The following is a 19,262-nucleotide window of genomic DNA, read 5'->3' on the forward strand; positions in this document are numbered from 1 at the left end:
TCAAAGTAGATTTGCTGAGATCTGCCCTCTTTGTCAATGTTTTAGTAATGCACACTAGGCCCATTGTCATCAGCTCAATTTTGCAAAATAACCCGCTATTTTAACTATCCCGAATGCAAATTTGCGTCGTCATCAGCCCGCAATTGCAATTTGGAGTGGACTATTAGGCTATTATTATTATTATTATTATTATTATTATTATTATTAATTAGCAGGATATATGTGGTCGAGAAATCTTGGCCTTGTTTCCAAAATATCCCGCTATTTGGGAAATAGCGGGCTAATTTGCGCTTGTCAGAGCTAGTTTGTGATGAGCGTATTGGTCTGGTGAAGACGCAATTTCAAGCTTCGGGATAATATCCCGAGTTTGAAAATAGCGTGTTATTTGGCAAACTCGAGCTGATGATGACAACCCTACTGTATACCTTGTAAGTGATCCCTCGTTTATGGATTTACGTTTGTATTAGTTGGGCATTTTTTTTCTTCATGCACTGGTTGTGTGCTGCATTATTTGATTGATAAGATACTTTATACAGTGTTTGTTTTTTTGAACCTGAATGCTACAAAAGCAGTTGTATACTGTTAAGGTATTATGCAGGTAATGCACAACCTTATAGTCCTATATGAGGGACTGAGCCACGTGAGGATACAGTTCTAATTTCTCTCCACAGAAATTGCAGATACAATTTCAAGATGTGAAGCATAAGCTAACAAATGCTAAGACCTGTAGAATGCATCATTTGTTTATTTGTCTAACGGTGATATCTTTTTCATTCAAGTAAAAATCAACAAGTTATGTTTGTGATAGAGTCCTAAATACTGTATGTCATATGACCTGATAATTATTAAAACAAAAAAATAATAATCAAATCAATTCTGTATCCAATGATACAAAAACTGATAGTGACAAATTTGTAGTCAATTTTAATCATGGCATTGTCAGTGCAACAGTTTTTTGTTGACATGTAGACATCGGAACGCCAACAAATTGAATATAATACTTGCTAATCATTTGTATTTTTAGAGTAGCAGAAATTCGAAGTCAAATTGAATAGAACCAAAGCCATTTATTTACATGAACACTTACAATAAGTTTGTTATGTTTGGAAGGGAGAAGGTACAGCCCACTTATCTAAATTTAATCTTGCCATAAACATTCAATAATCTTAAATAGATCTATAAAAAGATGGTCAGTAAATATAGAGTGCTAATAAATAGAGGTGGTTTTGACCCTTTTGAGATTGATTATTGGTTTAATTCTAAAGCTATTGGCTGGTAGGTCCATATAATTCAAATTCTGTAACTTGTGACCGCTTATTATGTTTGCATTCAGTAGTCTATACTGCAGTGACCAGTGTACTAGCGACCAGGATTATAAAGGACGCTCTGAGTTCTGTCAAATGAAACACAACCAATCTTTTCCATAGAATTAAAATATGAATATCTTGATTTAGTGTACTAGATGTGAAATAGGGCTAAAGGATAGTGCAATTATAGCAAAATATAGGTTTAAAAAATGTAGAGATAATTAATATAAAAGCTATTCTTTAAAGTAACTATTTTTTCTCATTGCAGTTCGTCCATTGTCATCAATTTGAAGTAATGCAATAAAATATGTTCATGATCGATTGGACAAAGTCAAAGCAGAACTTGAATTTTACTTTTGTCTCAGAACTTTTATTTGAAAGTGTTTTTCAAGTGATTGCGACTACTTTCAACAAGAAAATCAACTCGAGGTAAATGTCAATGTCCTACGTATGTCCCATAGAAATCATGTTATGATTCCGTAATATGCCATCGTAATTTTTTTCCCTCTTCCACAGGGTTCTTTATTTTCAAAACAAATTCCATCATAATTATACAGTATATCCATACATCATATATACAAATAATTACAGAAATAATTTCCATACATAATGGCTTGACACAGGTAATAATCATCACGGCCGAAAACTTTTGTGGCAGATAAAAACAAACATTTATGAAAAAATTAGTACTTTAAATATATAATTAAAACAAATACCAAACATAAAATACATGATCATGTTTATGTTAGCACATTTCCGACACTCTCAAAATATTTTCTAAAGTGAAACCGTTTCTTTTTCAAATTTATTCTCTCTGAGATTTGTTTGGTATATATATATTTCCATTTCATAATAACGTTTTACAGCTGATAAAATTATATCAAATGATATCAAATTATATCAAAATATGCCATCGTAATGTTCACACATTTCAAAAGGTGACATACAAGCCATTGAAATTGCTTTAGATTGATTTTTGAAAGTATTTGCGATCATGTTTTCGTTTGTTTGGAACCAGAAGAGCGCTAAGTCTGTGTTAATGTATATGAGCTAACACCCTTTTGGCTCCGAACAGACGATTGGTCGGTTGTGTACGCACTTTACGATAATTATGTTTATGGGGTGCGGTTTGGTTATGATCACCAATAAATTGTGATGTATCGAATTTGATGGCTGTTGACTGGGATTTTGATGGCTTGTCATAAACACTTCTCTTTCTTTGCTTTTCCTCTCTATTATTCTCCGCTTCTGTTTATACAACCACCCATTATTATTTCTATACTATAACTATATATTACCCATTTGTCAATAATTTACTCCTTGTGGCTTTTATTAAAACAACTGTTATTATTGCTTATATTAATCCTTACAATATTACATCTGGTTTTGTCTATATTTTCACATTAATTTTGTTTCTGGTTTTGTTTTTCTCTTCAATTATTTCTACTTTTACTTCTGTCCCTCTTTATTTATTTCTACTCTCAGTTTTGTCTCTCAGGCTATCTGTTTCAGAGATTTTAAAATTATTATTTAAACCCCTGGTTCATTATTGTGTCTTCCACTTTTACTATAACTACATATTTTCCTTCTGCTTCTAATGTTTTTCAATTTTTTTTGTACTGTCTTTTATCTTACTATCTTTCATCTTACTTTCGTTTATCTTACTATCTTTTATCTTGCTATCTTTTATCTTACTATCTTTTATCTTACCATCCTTCTCCTAATTGTGTCTCTACTTTCGGCGATGCTTCTCTTAAAACAATTCGAGAAACCAAGCTTCGGCAATTTGGCTGCCACCTCTTAAAATATGCGAAATTATAGCAAATAACATAATCCGAACTGGATGTCAGTACACAAAGAGATATTGAAAGTGCCCTTGATTGAGTTGATTAACAAATATACCTTTTATGGAAGTGATGCAAGGTTCCCTCCTATATGTAACAGGAATGACCCCCCCTCCCCCCCCCCCCCCCCCTCTGCTCGCCCCAATATAACTCCTTGACTATTCTTTACTCAAAATGTAATTTGTCTATCCTTCAACCAATCTATCCTTAAACCAGAGAATTGAAAATGATAGCTTTATTGACGAAGCAGTATAATCAGATTTTAAGCCAATCATTGTGCAATTTTCTATCTTTTAATCGTTATCATTAACGTTTGCCCCTCTTTTTCCTCATACAACGCACATTTCCCTTCTTTCGTCAACGTTTTATTTTGTCTATTTCTTAATCTTTCTATCCTTAAACCATAGAATTACAACGATATCTTTATTGATTATAAGCAGTTTAATCGGGTCATGATTCTCTTTTAATCTTTATCATTTATTTGTTTTCCCTTTACCATTGGTTCGACCTCCGTTTTCTAGATAGATTTCCACGATGTTGCTTTATTTTCCCTCTTATTTCTTTGTCGCCTTGATCAAAGCTTTTCACCTTGATAAAGGACTATGTTGTCACGCCAAACATTTACTATTGATTGTATCTCGTTTATTAGGTGAGAAAGATGAGTTTAAAGGTTATTCGAGTTTGATTGTTACGTAATTTCAGACAATTCTGTCTTCTTTAATTATTGTGACATTTTGATCACAGATTTGGGATGACGATGCTCATCCGTCCATCCGCCACCCTAACATTATGAAGGAGCTTATTTTGTTTAAGGACATTACGTTTGATTACATTAACAAGAGCTGAATTAGCTGGCTGGTGTTTCCTGTGTTGATTTGTGTATATCATTAACAAACAATGCAAGACAAAATTTGTTGACCCTATCCGACAAGTTTATTAATAATAATAATTATAATTGCTTATATAGCGCCTAACACTTACTTTATCAGAAGTCTCTAAGCGCTCTACAATAATGCAGCATAATTACCAAGATATTCATAGATATGAATTACTTCCAAGTGAGGGATATTATAATCCTGCTATTTCACTTTACTAGGACTAAACCAAACCTCTCCCATCCATTGTGGATGGTATCATACTCTTCAATCGAATATCCTTGGAAACAGATGACTTATTTTTCCATTGGCTGCTTGCCATTCAAGTTCACCCGTCCTTCACGTCGCATCTTCACCTTATGACCTTTCATCCTCACCCTATCGCTCCTGCACGCACGGGGATCCCACCCCCTCGACCCCAAATCAAGTCTTGTTGCATAGCAACCACAGCGCCGATCTAAATAACTGACAGAGACCGCCCTCCCCCATCGCCCCTACGTCGCCTCGCCGTGCCGCAGCAGTGCACGTGAACAAAAACGACCCACCGCTAACAACTCCAAAATCTTTTCATCCATACAGCTCTTTTCTTCTTCTTTTATTATCATCTTCTTGCGTTCCTCTCCATGCTCGTGATAAATCGATACAAAGTGCAAAGCTCTCTGGACGTACACACGATATTGTTTGGAATAACTTTGTTCGCCCGCGGATCCGTCCAATAAAGATTTTCACCAAAGTGGAGAGTTTCAACAAGCTCGAGTGCGACGGTGTTTGGCCATTGAAGTGTATGACAGCAGTCGTAAGACTAAGAGATCCATATATCTGACAAAACACAACGAATATATCATTGAGTTTTAGTAATTCGATCATTGAATTATATTTTGTTCTTAAAACGTTCTTCAGAAGACAAACGGTAGCATAATCATCGAACTGCGGTCAAGTTTGGGGTGAATATTATATCGCCTAGTTCAATGACAGCTCTATCATGTGATTCGACGACTTTGAAATCGGTGAGTTACTCGTATCCTCTCAAATATTGTTAAAACATTCTCCAGTTTGAAGGTGTCCGATTTCCGCAATGAATTATGATAAACCGCATTAAGTTCATGGCTCATAGACTAATCTCGAAGGTATAGGACTGTTGTATTCAGTTGTTATTACTGACCAAAAAATGTATGGAGTATTCCAAAACACATACTTCGTAGAAACATACGTGTATTACACCATCTTACCATTACTATTTTGTAAATCAAACGTGCTGACAAAGTGCGTCAACTTTTCAATTACCAAATAAAAAAACAGGAGGGAGAATATGATATTAAAGTATCATATTGGTGTTCTCTCTTTCTCAGGAGTATTGGCTCGTTGTCTTCATTGATAATTACACTCTTGAAACTCAAATGCTCAATCAACACTTTAAAAAGGTTTTAGGAGTGACAACATTTTCAATATCGTCACCTTCTTAACATTAATAATGGCCTAAGTCACATTTTGAAGAAAATTGTATTTTTGCACAAGTCATCTTTTCATAAGGATATCCATCTTTGTTAAATGACATATGTGCTGAATTAAACATATTGTATTTATATGCTTATACCAGTAAGTATAATGTCCTAAGTCAAGACTTGTGACCTAGGCCGTTTTACTCTTTGACCTACATTGTTCAAGAAATGTGAATTGGACATCAACGAAGACGATTGAGAAACATGGGAGGTCTTGTTTTAAATGGAAATGTGTTAATTTCCTTCAACTGTATTGTTTGTAGTGGGAATAAATGAAGTAAACTGGTGCCTAAGTCGCTTACTCCAGGATTACAATTTAGCCTAAGTCAGGTGTAAAATTGCTTTGGTAAAGTCACAGCGACATGTTTGCAAGTAATCTAATCCTCTTATGAAACAGATTTGATAGACAGCACTATTTGTATTTCAATAGTCATATATCCCCAAACATTTCTGTGTCAAATGAGCAAAAAGGATACAATTTATTCTATTTTTTACCTTTACCTTTACCGCAAATACTGGAAGAATGCTGAGACATCAGTCGAGCTTTCAGGTGTATCGTCTTGTACTCATTCTCTTTAATAATCTTTCTCATTATACAAGTCAGGTTCAGTTTTCTCTGTTTTTCTCAAATCTTAAAAATATGACTTAGGCCATTATTTTAAGAAGGTGACGATATAGTAGATTTACACTTTTAACAGGCTGGCTTCATCCTTGTTACTGCTAAACCCAGCGTGTTAAAGTATTAATCTAACATTTTCAAGAAGAACTAAAAATGTTGCCACTCCTCAAACCTTTCAATGTTAATTTAACACCTTAGTTGTAGAGTGCAAAATTTTATTGGGAGTCGCTGTAAATTAAATGTGGTGGAACTTTTCAACAAGATTTATTCGTTTGACATAAGGCAACTATATGGTTCTACATCATTTAAAGTGCATTGACTGCCCTCTGTTATCTGGGCAGGTCACAAATTAATAAGCCTAAAATAAAGCTTTTTAATATCCTAAAACCTTGATGACATTGAATCGACTAGTACTTTATAGTAGGGCTGACTTTTTGTAAGTTACTTTATTTAAAAAGATTAACCAATCTTATTAGTCATTATTTCAGTTCAGATTTACTTGCGTTTACTTTTTTTTTCTTCTTTTAATTCAATTGCTCTTTATTGTATATGACCTTTAGTTCTGACGATACCTCTTCTAATGAATGACCTTGACTTACCTACTTCTATAAAATGATCGATGGTCAACCTGACATCGACTTCCAGTCCATAACCAACCCAAAGCCCGACCGACAAAGACGTGGACACTCAAACTTCTTAATTTTGTTTTAACATTTCCGATACATAATGTAAATCCCTATAACATTCCATGTTTATTACAGGCTTTTTTGTCATATACAAGACTTAGAATGTCAGTGTACAGCCTTCCCCTAATTACAACCCTAAATTTAGGACTGCGATTTTACAAAATGTACAAATATCAGGATTGATGTTGCTATACGTATAACTCTTTTCTTTCGTGAACACCTACCCGTAAACTCGATAAATCGATAACTTTGAGTTCAAGCTAATTCTGGTCCTAAATTGCTTCTAAATCTTCATAAGGATCTAGATAAAAGGATGATCTCTAGGCCATATAGTACCAGCATAAAGAAAGTAGCACTCAGCTTTGTCACCCTAAGGGGAATTCAATTAAAAGGCCCTTCGAGAAAGGGCGCTTGGTGCTAGAATCAAGTATGAAGGTTCACACAGAAAAAGATGACGATCTGTGGTCAAAACACTATCAATGAATAATCCTATTCACTTTTTTCTGGATAACACACGAAGATGATCAAGACAATTGTCTTGAGAACAAAGTCAAGTATATAATCAGTCAATTTAAGTCGTTCTAGATATCTTTGTAAAATGACGGAACCATACCCCTTCCCCCTCCAAAAAAAAGGGAATGAGAAATAAAACAATTTAGATGACAATTGCATTAGGATATTAGGGTAGTCGCCTGTAACCTTTGGAGTTAAAATCTTAATTTGTTGTTGACAATAATCATGTAAAAATAACCTTACCCCCAAATGTTGCCCTTCGAAGTAATACTGCACCAATCTTCTAAACCATTGCAAAGAAAATACATTTTTGACCTATGTGCCTAATAGTAATACTACCTAATAAAAATCTAATAGCTTCCTAAGTTTTCAAGTTTGAATCATCAGTTTCAATGCAATTCGTGTCCCATGCATTCTTGATTTTCTCTAAAGGACAATCTGTGTTAAGATATTCTTTACAATTGAAACAAATTCTCTCTGGAAAGACGCAAAGTTGTAAACAATTAAATATTCATGTGATTCATGTCATCCAATTTGTCTCAACGGCAATTCTTTATGAAATCGACTGGATATCATGTTGCTGAGCTGAACATTATGTAATATTAAGAAACGATCAATCGGCGATCCATTGTCATTTCATTTAATCGATCTGTGACTTTCCTTGTATGTGTGTTTGTCTCAAGCCTTTCAGCCTCGAGAACTGTTGTCATCGTCGATACTTAGCGGCCATTTTGAATTCCTTTCTCCTTTCCTTATGGAACGACCTCACTGTAGAATGATCCATTTTATTCTACCCTTGGGCAGACAGTCACAGCATAAATCGATTCATCCTCAAAACCCTCTTGAAAGCTTTTCGTTTAATGAATAATAGTGACTAAATTGGTTCGGGTTTAATAGGTTACAATTGACTTCAATTTGCTCGTTTGCAAATGATATCCCTCTGACATGATGCTCACTCCTCCGCTCAACGTTATTTATAATATCTATAATTCAGATCCTATCAACAATTTATTTCCTGAAAGAAAACATAATTATATCAAAATAATTGCCTTTTCATTCCAAATTTCAACCAAATGTTATTTGCGCAATTATTTTGCTTGATTTCGGCTTTCTGTGCAATGCTACATTTGGCCTTTGAGGTACACTAATTGTAGAAAACAGCAAGCTTCAGTTTGTGTCTTTGTTTAAAGCTATCTTTTGATTTGGTAACATAATCATCTCTTTCGAATAACTAGGCTAAATCCTAAGACAACTACTGCATTTTACAATTTGCTTCTTTTCCCTCTCTGCAAGAAGAAGAAAGAAAGTTTTGTCATGTCATATCGTACCCCATCTTCTCTTGGACACCTCAGAACACCTCTAGATTCTAGAACGACTCTAGAACCAATCAATTCTTGGTCATAGGGTAATTTGATTTCTTTTCTTCGGTCTGTTGTCGATCTGGAGTCTTGCAAACAGATAAATAGAGATGTTATTGGAAAACAGAAACCTTAGAGGAAGGAGCCACAGCTCAGCTAAAGGGTTCAATCTTTATTCAACATAATTCGCACGTACGGTTCATAAGTACTTTGTTAAACATAAGTAACAATGATTGGCTTATCAGTCGGTACATCCATGAAGTATTGGGTATTTATTTACAAGATTCAACATGTTATATGATGACACTTGTTTAGATTTTCCTTATTACCTGATTTCGTAGATCTTAATAGACTGAATGTGATTTCTTTTGGAGGGCTTTTCATTATCAATCTTTCAAACGCCGAACTTTCAGATAAACAAAGGCCTATTTCTTTTTTGAACCTCGGTTAAGGAAATTAGATGAGTGTTCGAAACAAACTCCAGTCGCTGATAATGAGCATAGACCTCTAGTACATGTCAAAAGAATGTAAAATGTCATTCTATGGAATTATGTAATGATGCTATATTGTAGCTAACAACTTGGTATAGTAAAACCTTATGTTTGTACTTGTTCAAAAGAAAAGAAACTTCTCGAAGACAGAAGAACCATGAGAATATATTAGTCGTCTCCTGCTTTGTATCAACCTTGGTCAATTTTGATATTTATTTACGAATGAGTGGGAAATATATATACAATGAATTTCATTTCTTCGTTCATGACAAGCATTGCCACTTTTGTTGCCTATGTGGTTTCCAAAAATTGCTTCATCATGGTTTTTAAACAAATTTAAACCTCCTTGTCTTGTTTTCCTTTTGAATGAAGGGTTTGGTTCAACTTCGGATCTTTGTCATATTACGTGGAACACTTTCTTAAAGACCCGTACGTCATAATTAAACTAAGACCGTTTGACAGACCAGGCCGCAGGCAAGGGCTTAAGAAAGTGAAACGTGAATAAAGCAACCTGTTTGTTTTCCGTGAAGATGAATTGCCATGTTCTCATTTTACGTCATGGTCTTATTACAGAAAACTGGCTCTTATTTCAATCAAGATACAGCTTCAGCCCGTTAACAATACAATCAGTTTGTGAAAAACAGACACGGAGAGTATGAATTTAATGAAACATCTTGAAATAGACGTATACAAAAATGAGACTCACCGTTATATGGTGGATAGCTTACCTAATTGAAAGGTGATTATTTGGTTGATTGAAACAATGAAGATCTAAGAATGTCATGTCGATGTTTTGGGTTTTCTCCTGTGACGCATACACTTCTTAAAACTTTATCCAACACACGCTCCTTTCTTTAAAGGATTTTTAGCTCCCATGTATAACATCATGATTGTGGATTGTTCTTGTGCCACTTTGAACATCTCATTTGCATCACACTTCGTAATATGTAAAACACAGTGGCTAGAAACAAAATAGGCCTAAATCATATTTTGAATACTATGCATGCCTATTAATCACATAATGCTCTTCACATCGAATTCATATAGTCAACATTTTTCTTGTCAAATATGATGTAAAAATCACGTAATGTCTCCCTTTTGTTACAACCCTAAGGAAATATTAACACCTGGGCCCAGTTGCATAAAACTTACTATTGATAGTAACTTAGCCATAAATGGTAACTTCCTGGGAAACATTAGTTGATTGGCTGTAGAGTGATGTTGCAATGTTTGTTAATATTGATGGTAACTTTGCCATAAATGGTAACTTCCAGGGAAACATTAGTTTGATTTGCTGTAGAGTGATGTTGCAATATTTGTTAATATTGATGGTAACTTTGCCATAAATGGTAACTTCCAGGGAAACATTAGTTTGATTGGCTGTAGAGTGATGTTGCAATGTTTGTTAATATTGATGGTAACTTTGCCATAAATGGTAACTTCCAGGGAAACATTAGTTTGATTGGCTGTAGAGTGATGTTGTCATGTTAGTTAATATTGATGGTAACTTAGCCATAAATGGTAACTTCCAGGGAAACATTAGTTTGATTGGCTGTTGAGTGATGTTGCCATGTTAGTTAATATTGATGGTAACTTTGCCATAAATGGTAACTTCCAGGGAAACATTAGTTTGATTGGCTGTTGAGTGATGTTGCCATGTTAGTTAATATTGATGGTAACTTAGCCATAAATGGTAACTTCCTGGGAAACATTAGTTGATTGGCTGTTGAGTGATGTTGCCATGTTAGTTAATATTGATGGTAACTTTGCCATAAATGGTAACTTCCAGGGAAACATTAGTTTGATTGGCTGTTGAGTGATGTTGCCATGTTAGTTAATATTGATGGTAACTTTGCCATAAATAGTAACTTCCAGGGAAACATTAGTTTGATTGGCTGTTGAGTGATGTTGTCATGTTAGTTAATATTGATGGTAACTTAGCCATAAATGGTAACTTCCTGGCAAACATTAGTTTGATTGGCTGTTGAGTGATGTTGCCATGTTAGTTAATATTGATGGTAACTTTGCCATAAATGGTAACTTCCAGGGAAACATTAGTTTGATTGGCTGTTGAGTGATGTTGCCATGTTAGTTAATATTGATGGTAACTTTGCCATAAATGGTAACTTCCAGGGAAACATTAGTTTAATTGGCTGTTGAGTGATGTTGCAATGTTAGTTGATATTGATGGCAAAGTTACCATCAATGGTAAGTTTTATGCAATGGGGCCCTGCTGATGTTGACTTTACGCAGTGATCAATTTTAGTGAATACACACCGAGCATCACGCTGATAGAATTTGACTCGATTTTGTTGTCACGGCAACGTGAAGCGAGTAAATTTCCAGACGCATGTGACCTGATGAACTCCGCCTGCTTTGTGGACTCACGCGTGATCCCTGATCTCGCACTGTTTATGTTTCAACATATATTATACCAATCACTTCTCAAATATCAATCAGTCTGACAACGTCGTCAGAACGTTTTGGTAACAACATTCGGTTTATGTGATCTAATTCAGATTATAATTTTTATAATGCAAGAGGGCGACAGAGGGCCATCTACTATGACTGAATAAACCATACAGCCTGACAGTAAAGGCATAGGACATCACCGTTTGTTGTGTTACTATTCAAGACTCCCTCGTTTTAAATAACAACCAAAATATCACAGTTTTGAACGGAGAGGAGAGATGGAATTAGGACCAGGTTTGTCTGCGTTGGGGAAGGACGTGTGAATATGCAGCAGCAGAAAAAACAATAACGACATAACCACAAACACAGCAACAAAATTAACGATGAGGATGACGACTTTGTAAAGAATGAATTGTTACAATGGACTATAACTTTAACATAAGAATAATTAAAAGAAAAACAAACATATCATATAACTTCAAAAAAATTAACAATTTGTTTACCCAGGGAAGCCTCATCAGAATCAGTGCTGTTATTCCTGAGGGCCCTGCAATTATCATTATCCCCATCAATAGCAATTTACCCCTTTACACCTTGGTGGAGAGTAGCATATATGACTTAATATGTCGCCAAAGGACTTTAGTGCGGGGCTAGGATTCGATCCCTCAACCCTTGCATTGAGAGTCAAGTGGACGAACCATTATATCTCGACGCTTTCATAACTCATTCCACTGAAATATCTTGATTCAACCTTTCAAAGGAGGAAGGTTTAGAGGAAGAGGTGTCAATCAACACACCAGCTTATGATGTTTCAAAGCATTAACGTCATGCAGAAACCGAGATTTCATATAATCGATATTATTTTCATGCAACTGTTGATTTTGTTTCGTTCTGTCTCTTAACACAATGCCACATTACAGAATAATTTGTCTATCAGTTAGAACTGATTCAATCCCCTCTGTAATATACTTCAAACAAAATCATAAAAGGGAACGGGCACCATTTAATTTGCTTAATGCATGCTCAAAAAGTGCTTTGAAATATTATTTCTACAGGGCAGTCCGGGAGGTCCATTTTGTGTGGCATGGGGCTTTCATATTCACAAAGCATGTCAACATGGCAAAATCTCAATTGTGTTTCAGCTCCATCAATTTTCATTATTTTATTATTAGGGAAAGATAGGAAGACAAAATACAGTGGAATTTCCCTACACCTCGATTTGGTAAATTTCCAAACCTTAAACAAAACTAAGCCTTTAAATCGGTGCAGGTGGGTTTTTCTCTCCGATTGTTGTATTTTTTGTTTTCTTCCCAATTGTTTTAGGAGATAGGTAGAGAGAGAGAGAGAGAGTGGGGGGGGGGGGTCACTGAACAAATAGCAAAGGCCGCACAGCACACACAAAGAGATATGGATTATTGGATAAGGTAGAATAAGCCTACATGTATTTGTGGATACAGCGGCTACTCTTGGATTTGTTCATGGCGCCCTCTAAACGAACGTGAAGACAGTGTTTTCGCTCGTCAGCCAACCGGCGTTGGGTGACGAAAAAAAAAATGATAATCGAGACCTGCTCTGGTTTTCCTCTTTTCAAAAGCCTATCCATCTGCAGTAATGAGATAATAAAAACTGATTTTTTTTTTTAATGTAACAAATAAGGGTCTCGGCTTCTCTCTCTCTCTCTCTATATATATATCGCTCACTTTCCTCCATCTTGATTCATCTTCTGTCATTATACAATTATTTGATGATAAAGATCCTTTTTTTAAGGATGGGGGAACAAAAACCATTTTACCCTTTTTTGGTAAACGTTTTAAAGCAAAATAATATTTCGGTTTAAATGTACATGTATATTATGTTATCATCTACAGTAACAGGAATACGATACTTTTATCAGGAAAAGGAAGCAAACGAAGAAATGTATTGTAATTTGTAAACCTCGTTATTGTATGTATCATATCTTTATGTCTTTACAGGTCCAAGGTGACGTCACAAAGGAACTGGATAGACGATGAGAGACTAATATCGGGGATTCTCTTTGCACGTGTCTGAAACTGAAAAGGGGGACAGAATGAACGAAGAGAAGTCTAAACCAGTCAGCGCCCCTGCGCGGGTAACAAGTCGTGACGATGTCTGGAGGGACATCCGCAGCTGGGCTAAACCCAGTCGACGAACTGACGACGACGACGATGAAGAAGGCGGTGAACAGGGCCGCATCATTGGTTCCCAGGTCAAAGACAATATCACAGAGCAACGGCTCCTCGAAAACAGACTCCTTGATTTATCGAAAGAGAGGTATAAGTTTATTGTTCATGTCGCATGGCAGAGGAAAGCGTTCATGGACAAGCAGAAATGTAAGACGAGTGTGATGAAGGACCTGCTACGAAATGTCGAGACCGTGGATACGAGTGCACCGGCAGTACAAAAGGGAAAGAATCAGCGGAGCCGGTTGAACGAGAAACTCGAAACTTACCGCGATCTGGTGCGTAAGACATACAGTGAGCAACGCAAGAAGGAACTGCAGACGTGCCAAACGGATCCGGAAGAAATCAGGCCGATCATACCGGGAACGTACGACGATCCGTTGTACAAAACCGAACCGACATTCAGCGCGCGGAACAAGAAGCGAAGCGCGTTCGAATCGGGTAGACGACGAGGACCACAGAATCCGACGATGTTTCCCGCGATTCAACCGCCTGAAAAGACCCGACAGCAGAGCGTACCGCCGAACCACATGCGACGGGGTATAAGTCGCGGGAGCAGCACCAACCGCTTACCGGACACAGCCGGGATGAGACCGGGTGTAGCAACCGCCCCAGGACACAACGGTACAATGACGTCATCAGCAGAACGCATACCTCGCTATTTAAAATACCGCTCGGTTTACGACGGAAGGTTTAAAGGACTTGAGAGGTCCCTGTCGGCGAGTTACGACGGCAAGTCAGGACAGAGCATTGAGAACATTTTGAATGGGCTCCCGCGGAGCATGTCTGTTGCTCTATAGCTTACACCAGCTTCATGAAATATATTGGCTGCCTCATAGCTGAGTTGAACCTCTCTCAAACTTTGCCGTGATGGAGGCAACTCGAGGTGAACTCGGGACATCTAATGTCAATACGAGTAACTACGATTAGCGCCGAGTCACATCGAGTTATTTACGATTGTGTACGAGTTGTGCCGAGCTCGCTCGTGGTCCACAGCAGAGAATGAGGCGGGCTTAATGATGGTCATCAAAACTAAAATATGAAATAAATCTCTTTTTGTTGTCATTAATATATTATAAGAGAAGATTTACAAAATTTATGAATCATACCACATCATCAACTGGATGTCACGTCATAGTGCGAGTGCAACATGCTTTAACCATGCGGGGGGGGGGGGGGGGGGGTGAAAGTCTACTACTAACATGATGGCAAGTACTTTGAAAAATAAATCGAAGAAAATTTTATTTATTCTTTCCATAACATATTGAAATGAATGCTATGAGATGTACTGTGAGGTATTGTAATTGCCCTTGAGTTGATTAACTGAAAGTTTTTGCAATCTTGTTTTCTAATTTTACGTGTGTCGGAGATAAAAGCCATCTCATTCGTAATTAAACACTCTGTCTGCTGTATAGGGACAGATGATGAAATGCTGCAGATTAGTGTTACACGCCTGTACCCTGACTTCCAAAGAAGACGATTTAATCATTATTGATACTCCAAATATCGAACATTTAGGTGGCAAATGAAACTGTTTTTTGTTTCTCATATAAACAGTGAAAAGGGGGCCATGAGTGAGACGGGACAGAGAGGGTAGAAACACGTTGTGTGCGTGAAAGAGAGAGAATAAAAGAGAGTAGAGAGAGAGAGAGAGAGAGAGATTTTGGGAGGAGGGGGGGGGGGGGGCGGAGGCAGAAGGAATATTTTCAGAGAATCTAATATATATTAGAGGTTGGGTCGTAATAGACCAGTTTGGTAATGTAATCAAATTCAATGTATAATTCCAGTTTGGTGAGTGCCAAGTTACTAATTATTCCATTTACCTGTTACGAATAATTGTATTCCAAAAGTCAGAACGCGAATTGATGCTACATAGGACCAACATAATGGCTTATCCTACCTAACAAAACGTCATAATACACGCCAGTCCCATTCCGACTATTGAAATACAATTATTCGTAAGAGGTGAATAAGATAATTTTGTAACATGGCACTTAACAACGATTGAATGCATTCATTTTAAATCCATTACGAAAATGGTCTATTGCCATTCACGATTATCGACTTTGTTTGGGACATCCATCACTCGTATTTTGATCAGTGAATTTAATTAATTGTTCTGGGGTGTAGTGAAGGTATATTTACGTTTGAGGGTTGTAGGGTGTTTTTTTTTTCTTGGACCAATATTATGTACGCTTACTCAATACTTATGCTTTTAATGTCTGTAAGTTCTATAACAGGGATACTCACTTAGGACTTCAATTATTGGTCTTTATATACTTCAGTTGTACTGTGTATGCTTTCTACATCGTTTCCCCCAAAATATTTCAGTATACTTCAAAGCATTCGACATTTAGATATCAATAAAGCTTTGAAAAACCACTGCAAACGCCCAGACATTGATGTGTTAAATTTATGCTTAAAAATGTTATTCACTGTCAAGTTTGTAATATTTAATGATGATGAATATTGAAAAAGGGAGGTTCTTGTACGGTGTTTTTTTAAATTCCAACCGATTGTCTGCCTGGGACGAAGATAATGACGACAAAGCAAAGAAATAGTGAAGATGGCGACGACGATGATGATGATGATGATGATGGTGGTGGTGGTGGTGGTGGTGGTGTGAGGTGATGATGATGATGGTGCGATGATGAGGATGATGATGATTATGATGATGGTGACGATGATGGTGATGATGATGGTGTGTTGATGGTGTGAGGATGATAATGAAGATGACTGTGATGACGGTGACGATGATGGTGATGATGATGGTGTGACGATGATGGTGACGATGATGGTGTTATGATGGTGTAATGATGAGGATGATTGTGATGATGGTGACGATGATGGTGATGATGATGATGTGTTGATGGTGTGAGGATGATGATGAAGATGACTGTGATGACGGTGACGATGATGGTGATGATGGTGTGACGATGATGGTGACGATGATGGTGTTATGATGGTGTGATGATGAGGATGATTGTGATGACGGTGACGATGGTGGTGACGATGATGGTGATGATGATGGTGTGATGATGGTGTGAGGATGAGGATGATGATGATTGTGATGATGGTGACGATGATGGTGATGATGATGGTGTGTTGATGGTGTGAGGATGATGATGAAGATGACTGTGATGACGGTGACGATGATGGTGATGATAGTGGTGTGACGATGATGGTGACGATAATGGTGTTATGATGGTGTGATGATGAGGATGATTGTGATGACGGTGACGATGGTGGTGATGGTGATGATGGTGTGACGATGATGAAGTGATGATGATGATGAAAATGACGATGGTGATGACGATGGTGATGATGATGATGACGATGGCGATGATGATGATGATGAGGAGGAGGGCGATGATGCTGATAGTTGATAAGGATTTTGAATGATGATGATGATTATGAGGATGAACATCCTCATAATCACATTTCAACTTTTAATTCAGTATAAAGTTGCCCTAAGGAAAACATTGGGTTTTATCATTTCTTAAATTGGATTATCAGACAATCGCTAGATCATACAAAGATAAGCAATATAGTCAAATTATTCATTCGGTTTGTTTGTGCTCGATTCACTTTGGTATTTACATTGTTCACAGCCGTTTGTATTTCATAATTTCCCCTTCATGTTGAAATGTTTGTTGTTGTTAAAATTTACTTTCCAAAATAATATCTCTGATTACATACCGTATCGAGACAGTGAGAGCCAAAATCCATGCTCATCATCAATGGATCTTGTTTGTGTATTTTGAATTGCGCCCTCTTCGAGGTAGAAACCTTGGATAACTTTATGTGGAGAACGGTACTATTTTACACTGAACCTATACCCTACGTGGTGTAGAAATAAGTGAAATTGATTGGATTGAGAAAAAAACAACTTATCGCATAAATTAAGTGTTCCATTTTAACCTCGGAAAAATTCAAACAACACACAATGCCATTCCTATGTTGTCTAGTCTTTATTTACCACTGATGCTTTTTAAACAAAGTCCTGTAGAATTTGGCATGTGAACAAAATTAAATTAGTAAATTATTAATTATTAAATTATTCTGATAATAACGAAACTATAGATGGAAATAGCAATAAAGATACAGAATACAAATTATAGAAGAAAGGAAATGAAATGACACAGATGTACTAAGTATGTTTTGCCAAAAGTATTGCAAGGCCAGTATGAAACAAGGCAAAACAATAACAAACCACTAAAGTAAAATAAAAATTAAAACAAACTGCAGTAAGATCTTGGTAAAGTAAAATCCAATTCAGGATATTCACTTTGAAGATTTTGTTTCATTATCATGATTAAATCTCGAGGTTATTACTTTTCAAGTCAATGCAATCATTTTCATTTCATATTCTTGAATTTCTTTTTTCATATCAATAAAATAGTCAAGTAAACGATTTATACATTATTTCTGTCGTGGCTAGCTTTGAGACTTTAAGCGGGACTGCAATACTTGTAGCTACTTTCGCCCTTTATACAGCCAACAATGCCTAAGCGGTACCCGTTGGTCCCCCATTGTCCCTTTTTCTTATGTTAGTTGAGAGCTGATTTGATGAGATGAGTACATGACCACCTGTTGGTGACCGTGCAGGGAGGTCTGATCCCTCCTGGCCAAACTATTACAAGTAGGCTTTAATGTAAAATGAAATTTTTAATTGCGATTTTAGGCGTCTGTGCTCTATCCACCTAACATATAATCCTCTCCCTTTCCACGTATGCTAAATGCGGCTACAGCAAAGTGGATTATATTTCTTTCATTACGCAATCATTATGCTTCCAGGGTGTCGATAAATGGATGAGGCACCGGTTATTGGATATAGTTACATGTGGATGTATTTTGAAACATATGAGGAACCCTTTGTTTCAGTTTGCGTGTTTTACCATAGTTTATATATCTGTTCAACTATTTAATATAACTTAACGTTGGAGAATCTGCTGTATCTTTCATTACAGTTGACAAAAAAAGAAAATACACAAATGTTCATATTAATACGTGCATACATATCTGGGCACGCAGACAAATCTGAAAATAAAAAACAAACCCCCCCCCCCAAAAAAAAAAATACACAAAAAAACAACAACAAACAAGTATCAGATTCTAACACAAAACTAACAAAACAAACGAAACAAAAAAAACAAAAAAAAAACAAAAAAAAACAAAAAACAAACAAACAAACAAAACAAACAAAACAAACAAAACGAAACAAAACAAAATAAAACAAACAAAATAAACAGAACAAACAAAACAAAACGAAACAAACAGTCATAACAAAAAGAGCAAAAAAAAAACTTCCCTGTATCTCTGGTTCTGTGAAGTCAAGCTTTCCATTACATCAGTCCACTATACATAAAATAAAAATAAATGTTGGCCTATTTGCGATTTGTAACTTTTTTTCTGTCATCAGTTTTCCCCTTTTTTCACATTTTTATCGTTTATGAT

General features: G+C 36.3%; 1 protein-coding gene across 1 annotated transcript; it reads left to right on the plus strand.

The window, feature by feature from the left end:
- Positions 1 to 4,578: 4,578 nt before the first annotated feature.
- Positions 4,579 to 16,282, plus strand: LOC115923525. Its single transcript, XM_030984406.1, has 2 exons — positions 4,579 to 5,033; positions 13,578 to 16,282. Exon 2 carries the CDS (start codon positions 13,673 to 13,675, stop codon positions 14,603 to 14,605), a length of 933 nt encoding a protein of 310 aa, XP_030840266.1. The 5' UTR covers positions 4,579 to 5,033; positions 13,578 to 13,672; the 3' UTR covers positions 14,606 to 16,282.
- Positions 16,283 to 19,262: the final 2,980 nt, after the last annotated feature.

Source organism: Strongylocentrotus purpuratus, unplaced genomic scaffold (assembly GCF_000002235.5).
Source record: "Strongylocentrotus purpuratus isolate Spur 01 unplaced genomic scaffold, Spur_5.0 spur5_scaffold_14, whole genome shotgun sequence".
In the NCBI taxonomy this organism is placed as follows: domain Eukaryota; kingdom Metazoa; phylum Echinodermata; class Echinoidea; order Camarodonta; family Strongylocentrotidae; genus Strongylocentrotus; species Strongylocentrotus purpuratus.

Coding starts and splice junctions, on each gene's coding strand:
- LOC115923525 (XM_030984406.1), top strand. CDS start 13,673: ATGAACGAAGAGAAGTCTAAACCAGTCAGCGCCCCTGCGCGGGTAACA.